The sequence below is a fragment of the Medicago truncatula genome, chromosome 7 (assembly GCF_003473485.1).
Source record: "Medicago truncatula cultivar Jemalong A17 chromosome 7, MtrunA17r5.0-ANR, whole genome shotgun sequence".
Taxonomy (NCBI): domain Eukaryota; kingdom Viridiplantae; phylum Streptophyta; class Magnoliopsida; order Fabales; family Fabaceae; genus Medicago; species Medicago truncatula.
Window position 1 is genome coordinate 50,876,699 of NC_053048.1, and position 8,426 is coordinate 50,885,124.

Here is an 8,426-nt window from a genome sequence, read left to right on the forward strand (position 1 = left end):
TTAATTAACAACAGAGCACTTCCTTCTAATTTCTCCATTCGAACCAGTGAGAACCTCAATAGCTCCCATCCTCTTCATTGACTGAGAAAACTCAGTGAAGAATTTGTTTTGTGAAACCAATTCATTAACAATGTTTCTAGACTGCTTGGTTGTTAGAAGAGCAGCGTCTGATGTGAAGAGACCCTTGTTTTGTAGAAGGACAGGATAATAGTCATTGTCAAATGTTGTTGAGCTATTAGGATCCATTTCGACTGTTGTAGTGGTGTCACTTAGGCCTTGGCATTTGGTCTTCAAGAAATTTGCGTAAGTTGGATTTAGAGATGGATCTTGATCACCTTTTCCAGTGAAGTTGAAAAGCCTGTTGCTGAATAAGTTGCAATGTCCTACTCCAATTGTGTGTGCTCCTATACATACGTATAGCCAATAAGTTAATTTAACTAGTTTGTTTGAATAATTTAGCATCGACACTTTAGAATATGCGTTTGTGTCCAAAGTGACTCCGACGCATGTGGTCATATACAACAAACTATATTTTCTCAAATCATTACATATATGTCTACGCGTCAATGTCATGTCCGATGTTTGTTCTACGTTGGTACTATATAGTTTAAATTGGTTTATTAGCATGGCTTAGACTATATTTTAAGTAGCTTGGTAATCAAGTATTTATGCATAATGTTTATTTTTAACATGGATTTTTTTGAAAACAGACTTAATTAAATGTACCTGATAATACAACCAAGTCATGAAGAGTAAGCTTTTTATTAGCAAAGATTTGTCTGAGCTGTGTGATGTTATGGAAAGGTGCCGGGATATTGATTAGGGCTTCAATGCTTCTGGACACAGTACCATCTCTTCTACCCGTAAGCACTTCCCAATTTGGTTTATTCTTAAACTGTAATAAAAAATATGAATGAATCAATATGATGCTACATGCATAAATATGTATAGACTCGTCTCTAGCTAGCTTGATAAATTACTAACAGCATCTCTAGTAGCCAATGTGAGTATATCAGCACATGAAACAATTCCTGGACATTTTTCCTCCAAAGCTTCTTTTATGTCTTCTATTACATCAAAGCCTGCTAATGATAAATTAGGAATGGCATCCTTCTCCGCCGTGTTACCAGCAGTGGACTCCAACAAAACCGATGCGTCACACCCCTGAAACGCAACCATAGATATGCATGTCACTTAGTAGAATTTATAAGCTACAAGAGAATATATCATTAACATTAACTTCTATATATATAACATTGACAATGTCAGCTAAAATTGTAAAGATCAAGGAGTGTTTACCCTAACAAAACAGTCATGAAAATGCAATCTTATCAACTTGGCTGGCAGCTCAGGCCTTGAAGAGACATGTTGTAGGGTTATGTTCTTAACAATCTCCTCAGCTTGAGGACATGACTTCTTATAGAAATTCTTCCTGAGGCTGCCTCCTTCACTAATTCCAAGGAAACAGAATATTACCATAGAAGCTACAAGAAAGAATCTCATCTTCATCTTTAAATCAATCCTTATTTTGTGTATGTTTGTTCTTAACTAGCTTGAGAGTTGAATGCTTTAACTTCAATGCAATTGCTCCCTTTTATAGGGCATTGCATGTCATTTTTTCTAAAGATTATTTAAGCAGCTAAGCATTACATTGATTAATTTGAAAATACGTTTGAAATTTTGCCATGTTCGAACTAATTAAAATAATTAGTTGCAACTTCAATCATGGCTGGCATGTATGTATACATCTATCATTGGATTAAGATAATCATCTACCAGTTACCATTGGAAACATAGGATATTTCTTAATTTAGAAATAGAATAATTAAAATTTTATAACTCTTTCTTTAATTTGGTTTTGGCACTCTGATAAAGTCAGCTAGTTTGAAAAGAGTAGAATACATATATAGCTCAATTCTGATGTGGTTAGAAAATGCCACGCCTTTGTACTTATGTTTATCACGGTGACATGCTTTGTATCTATTTTTTTTCTTTTTGAAGAAATGCTTTGTATCTATGAAACACAAATATATCAGACATCACACGAATACATCAACATTGGTAATAATTTATTAAAATAACATAATTTAATATATTTGTTGGTGTATACGTGTCCGACACCGAAATATGTCTAACACGAGGAATACATGTGCTTCATAGCTTCGTATAGTGGTCAACTCTCTTTTTAAGCTATCAATTTTTATTTTTTGGCTTTCGCACCGGTTTTCGATCCACCAAAGGTGAATGACTAATCCGGCTCATGCGTAGAGGCATGCGCACTGGCCAAACGTTGTTCCCCCTGGGAATCGAACCCGGTATTCCCCAGATACGTCTTTGGAAAGAGCTCCTTGCCGCTAGAGCCCAAACAACTTGGTTTTAAAGCTATCAGTTTTGTTTTGACCGATTATACAGAAGGTTAATAAAATCATGACGGTGTATGCATGGAAACATGGTTCCTAAAAATTTATTAAACGAAATTAGATAGTTATGGAAACATGGAATCTTCAATCTTAAACTAATAGTCACTACTCGACCATACATTGGAGGTTACCATGATAGATTATTATTAATGAATATTATTACTATTTTCTCTAGGCATTTTTTTGGTTTCTGTCTCCATGCATCTTATGCATAACAAAGATAAAATTAAGAGAAAAAATATAAACTATTAGTTATTTCAAATCGTTGCTTATCTAAAAAAAAAAAGTTTCTTCAAATAGCCAATCAATTAACGTTACAATTAGCTAAAAAAAAACTATAATCTCATGTGATAATTTTGTTACCAGACAAATCTATTTTTATCATGTAAGTTTATAAACTAAAAGTTATCAATAAAAAAAAAAAATTGACCTTGTCAAATTGAGGTATAGCTGATTGTGTATTGTGTGTGATAGTTGTCTCGTCCAGCAAACTACAAGGAATTTCAAGTTTCAAATGTTACATTATGTTAATTAATTTGGTGGTTATGCAAATAATTCTGGTTGTTATAGTGAGATCAAATGTCAACGAGTAAAGTATTGAAAGCAAGCCGGTAAAAGAATTTATAAAAAATGATTTAAATTATAAGCTCAATCCTGTGAGTTAGTGTCAACGGCATCACAAACATTCCATTTTTCTTTCAGAAAACGCTACCAATTTTGTCGTCTATAGCCGCTCTCAGCCACATGGTTTGCCCAACACTCAATCACGATGTTTTATCTCCACCAAGACTAATCATTTATGCATCCAGTCACAACATTTTTTTATTCTATTAATTTTTTGAGCAGCGCTGTTTTTTTTAAGGGGAATATATAAACTAGCGTCTAAGAATAAATAAGATATTAGTCGAGAACGACAAACAAATAAATTTAAGGTCACATGAGTTCCTTCAATCAAACGTAGTTTAAATGAGTGTGAAAAACAACTGCAAATAGGTTATTGAAATTTTTGTCAAGTCTACCTAGGTCTAAAAAGGTGTGAAATTATTATAATAAGTCAAAACTCGGTAGAATTTGATAATTGAGTATTTTACTTGTTTTTCATTTTATAGTGCCAGTAACTAAAACGACAATAGGCACAAAGGCACGTTATGAGGAGGAGAGAAAGCACATGCGGATAAAGGATGCAGAGAATTCCCCAAAAGAGGGAAGATCAAAGCCAAACATAAGGTACTACTACATACTCATAACATGAGATTGTTTAATAAATTGGAATTTGTGGAATTTTTTAATGATTTTTCCATGAAAACATGAGATTTCTGAGAATTGTTATTTCATTTAAGATTTTATTATCCGTCTTTATTTCCTCTCTCCTCTCTTCTTTCCCCCTCCTCTTTCTCTATCTCTCGTAAAAAAACAAAAACAAAAAGTTTGTATTGATGATATTGTAAAAAAGAGTGTGTTATATAATCATTTATCTTCAACGATTCCTTAAAATTCATACAATCTTTTGAAATCTTATAAATCCATAAAATGTTTCAAATGTTATAAAATCTTACGAAGTAAATCAATTGAAATCTAAATTTTAAATCTTGATAGTCATTAAAATCTTGCAGTTTTTTCTTAAAATCCACAAGACTTTTTCAGAAAAAATTATCCTTTATGTTGCAAAGTGACTCAAAAATGAGTCTGTGGAAAATCAGAATCGTGACACGATTTGGAAAGCGTGTCACCATTTTGGTAGTGCCCAGAGCATGTTTTCCGAGTGTCCAATCGTGACACGATTTTGGGAAAACGTGACACGATTTTCGGTTTGTTAGGAAAGTTTTCAGGATAAGGTTGGTCGTACCTTGGGTCGTACGCACCAAACGTGACACAATTTTGACAGTTGAAGACTGCTATAATATAAGTGTTCTTTGTAGATTTTGAAGAATAGCTTGAAGAGAGAGAAACTTGGGAAATCAAAGGAGGTAACTTTAGGGTTGAGGGTCTTTGATTAGAGTTCTCTTGGGTTGGGAAACATTGTAAACACCTTGGGTGAGTGAAAATCATTGAGTGTCTTGTTCATTGGTGAGATTGGAAAAGTGGGTAGAAATTAGGGTTGTTCTTTGTGAACTTGTTGAAGCTAATTTCCTGTAACCCATTTGTATCTCTTTGTAAAAACTAATTGATAGTGGATTGGAGAGATCAATCTCTCTCCCAGATTAGGTCAAGTTGGACCGAACTGGGTCAACAATAGATGGTGTGTTTGTTCCTCTCTTCTCTCCCTTTATCTTTTGCTTGTGGTTTTGTGCTTTTCACTTTGATTCCTAGATTAGATCTAGGTGCTGTTATTGTTGATTATTGCTTGTGTTCACTTTGATATTGATTACCACTTTCCTTTACTCCACACATCATAGTTTGTATTGGTGTGAGTTTTGAGTCCGAATTCACTAACACTTTAAAATCCTAATCCAATACATCCCATTAGTGATGATAATGCTTAATTTATCGTGATGATCATAGCTTATCATGCAACTGGTGCATAGAGGCTCTATAATCCTAAAAGCAAGAAGATAATGTTTAACAAAGATGTGAGATTTGATGAAACACAAGGCTGGCACCCAGAGAGCAATGTACCAAATAAAGGTATAAGCAGATAGTTGGATCATTGAGATATGTGTCACATTAGGCCTGATATAACATATGGAGTATGATTGATCATGAGGGTCATGGTGAGGCATGCAACATTCTCATTTTATTGCGTCAAAAATAATATCCTTAGGCATGTCAAAGGAACTGAAGACGTCAGAATCTTGTATGCTAAGAACTAAAATTGTAAGGTACAAAAGGTGTTTGGAATTTGGATACTCTGGTTCAGATTGAAGTGGTGACGGGGTCAAAGGAACAACATTGTTGCATATGTATTTATGCATAGGAACGAATCAATCTCATGATGTTAAAAGAATGAGGCACTAGTAGCTCTATCATCTTGTGAGGCAGAGTATATTGAAACTTCAATGGCTGCTTGTCAAGCTCAATGGTTGAGCATGATGATGCAATATCTGAACTTGAAGGAAGATGAGAAGATGAGATTGTTGCTAGACAGTAAATCAACAATTGATCTAGCAAAACATCTAGTAGCTCATGGTAGGAGCAAGCACATAGAAACTAGGTTCCATTATCTAAGGGCTCAAGGAACTAAGGAGAAACTTGAGCTTGAAAATTTGCAGGACAGAATTGCAAGTGGCAGACTTACCAACAAAACCATTGAAGATTAGCATGTTTGAAGAACTTAGAAGAAGACTGGGAATGGTATTTGCTTGTTAAAGAGGTGTATTATGTGTTGTATTTCAAAATTAGTTGAGTAGTTAGTTGTGTAACTTGCTTGTTAAGAAATAAGTTAGCTTATTAATTAGGTTACTTGTAAATCAAGTAATGGGTTACTTCTGAAGTTAGTTGTAAATTACCTTGTATAAATAACAAGTATTCACAATGAAAACTACCAGTGATCATAATCAATAAAAAAGAAATTGATTTCTTATCGTTCATTCTCTCAATCCTTCAAAATCCCTAATCTAGTTTGAGAAAGTAACAAAGTGTTCTATCAGCTTTAACATGATTTAAACCCTGCTCATACGAGCAGTGGCGGAGCCCTTCATGGGCTGGGGTGGGCCACGGCCCACCTGGAAAAATTAAAAAATCAACGATTATAGGTCGAATTTGCGAGATTTTATGCAATTTTGTATCGGTTTTATGTTTTGGTTGATCCAAATTCCTGCAAAGTGGTGTAGTGGTCCATCCGAAAATTTAAATAATTCAATTATAGGTCTATTTTGTGATATTTTATACAATTTTACGTCGATTTTAGGTTTCGGTTGATCCAAATTTCCGCAAATTGGTGTAGTGGTCCACCCGAAAAATTTAAATAATTCAATTATAGGTCTAATTTGTGAGACTTTAAACAATTTTTCAATAGTTAATTTTAGTGGCCCACCCTGATATTTTTTTCTGGCTCCGCCACTGCATACGAGGATCCGAGATAAAAGTCTAAGAGTAGTAACCACTCTGAATATTCATAGAGAACACAAATTAAATGGTTCTAAATGAATGAGGTAAATGAGGAAACTGAAATCATAAAACACAACCTTTATTTTACTTGAATTTGAATACTTAAGAATCTCACAAAGCGCATTTGCAACTTATTGACATACAACTTCACAACCCAAAACAATTTGGCGGCAAAGTAATAAAAATTAAAACTAAATTAAATTCAGAAAAACGAAACATTTGTTAATTAAACTCCGAGGTTATTAATTAACAACAGAGCACTTCCTTCTAATTTCTCCATTCGAACCAGTGAGAACCTCAATAGCTCCCATCCTCTTCATTGACTGAGAAAACTCAGTGAAGAATTTGTTTTGTGAAACCAATTCATTAACAATGTTTCTAGACTGCTTGGTTGTTAGAAGAGCAGCGTCTGATGTGAAGAGACCCTTGTTTTGTAGAAGGACAGGATAATAGTCATTGTCAAATGTTGTTGAGCTATTAGGATCCATTTCGACTGTTGTAGTGGTGTCACTTAGGCCTTGGCATTTGGTCTTCAAGAAATTTGCGTAAGTTGGATTTAGAGATGGATCTTGATCACCTTTTCCAGTGAAGTTGAAAAGCCTGTTGCTGAATAAGTTGCAATGTCCTACTCCAATTGTGTGTGCTCCTATACATACGTATAGCCAATAAGTTAATTTAACTAGTTTGTTTGAATAATTTAGCATCGACACTTTAGAATATGCGTTTGTGTCCAAAGTGACTCCGACGCATGTGGTCATATACAACAAACTATATTTTCTCAAATCATTACATATATGTCTACGCGTCAATGTCATGTCCGATGTTTGTTCTACGTTGGTACTATATAGTTTAAATTGGTTTATTAGCATGGCTTAGACTATATTTTAAGTAGCTTGGTAATCAAGTATTTATGCATAATGTTTATTTTTAACATGGATTTTTTTGAAAACAGACTTAATTAAATGTACCTGATAATACAACCAAGTCATGAAGAGTAAGCTTTTTATTAGCAAAGATTTGTCTGAGCTGTGTGATGTTATGGAAAGGTGCCGGGATATTGATTAGGGCTTCAATGCTTCTGGACACAGTACCATCTCTTCTACCCGTAAGCACTTCCCAATTTGGTTTATTCTTAAACTGTAATAAAAAATATGAATGAATCAATATGATGCTACATGCATAAATATGTATAGACTCGTCTCTAGCTAGCTTGATAAATTACTAACAGCATCTCTAGTAGCCAATGTGAGTATATCAGCACATGAAACAATTCCTGGACATTTTTCCTCCAAAGCTTCTTTTATGTCTTCTATTACATCAAAGCCTGCTAATGATAAATTAGGAATGGCATCCTTCTCCGCCGTGTTACCAGCAGTGGACTCCAACAAAACCGATGCGTCACACCCCTGAAACGCAACCATAGATATGCATGTCACTTAGTAGAATTTATAAGCTACAAGAGAATATATCATTAACATTAACTTCTATATATATAACATTGACAATGTCAGCTAAAATTGTAAAGATCAAGGAGTGTTTACCCTAACAAAACAGTCATGAAAATGCAATCTTATCAACTTGGCTGGCAGCTCAGGCCTTGAAGAGACATGTTGTAGGGTTATGTTCTTAACAATCTCCTCAGCTTGAGGACATGACTTCTTATAGAAATTCTTCCTGAGGCTGCCTCCTTCACTAATTCCAAGGAAACAGAATATTACCATAGAAGCTACAAGAAAGAATCTCATCTTCATCTTTAAATCAATCCTTATTTTGTGTATGTTTGTTCTTAACTAGCTTGAGAGTTGAATGCTTTAACTTCAATGCAATTGCTCCCTTTTATAGGGCATTGCATGTCATTTTTTCTAAAGATTATTTAAGCAGCTAAGCATTACATTGATTAATTTGAAAATACGTTTGAAATTTTGCCATGTTCGAACTAATTAAAATAATTAGTTGCAA

General features: G+C 34.2%; 1 protein-coding gene across 1 annotated transcript; it reads right to left on the bottom strand.

The window, feature by feature from the left end:
• LOC25499574 (uncharacterized) lies at nt 1-8,285 on the bottom strand. Its single transcript, XM_039827283.1, has 9 exons — nt 8,009-8,285; nt 7,694-7,873; nt 7,436-7,604; nt 6,729-7,113; nt 4,558-4,567; nt 1,300-1,503; nt 985-1,164; nt 727-895; nt 1-404 (listed from the first exon to the last, which is right to left on the bottom strand). The coding sequence occupies exons 1-9, from the start codon at nt 8,216-8,218 to the stop codon at nt 1-3; spliced, it is 1,911 nt and encodes a 636-aa protein (XP_039683217.1). The 5' UTR covers nt 8,219-8,285.
• Nucleotides 8,286-8,426: the final 141 nt, after the last annotated feature.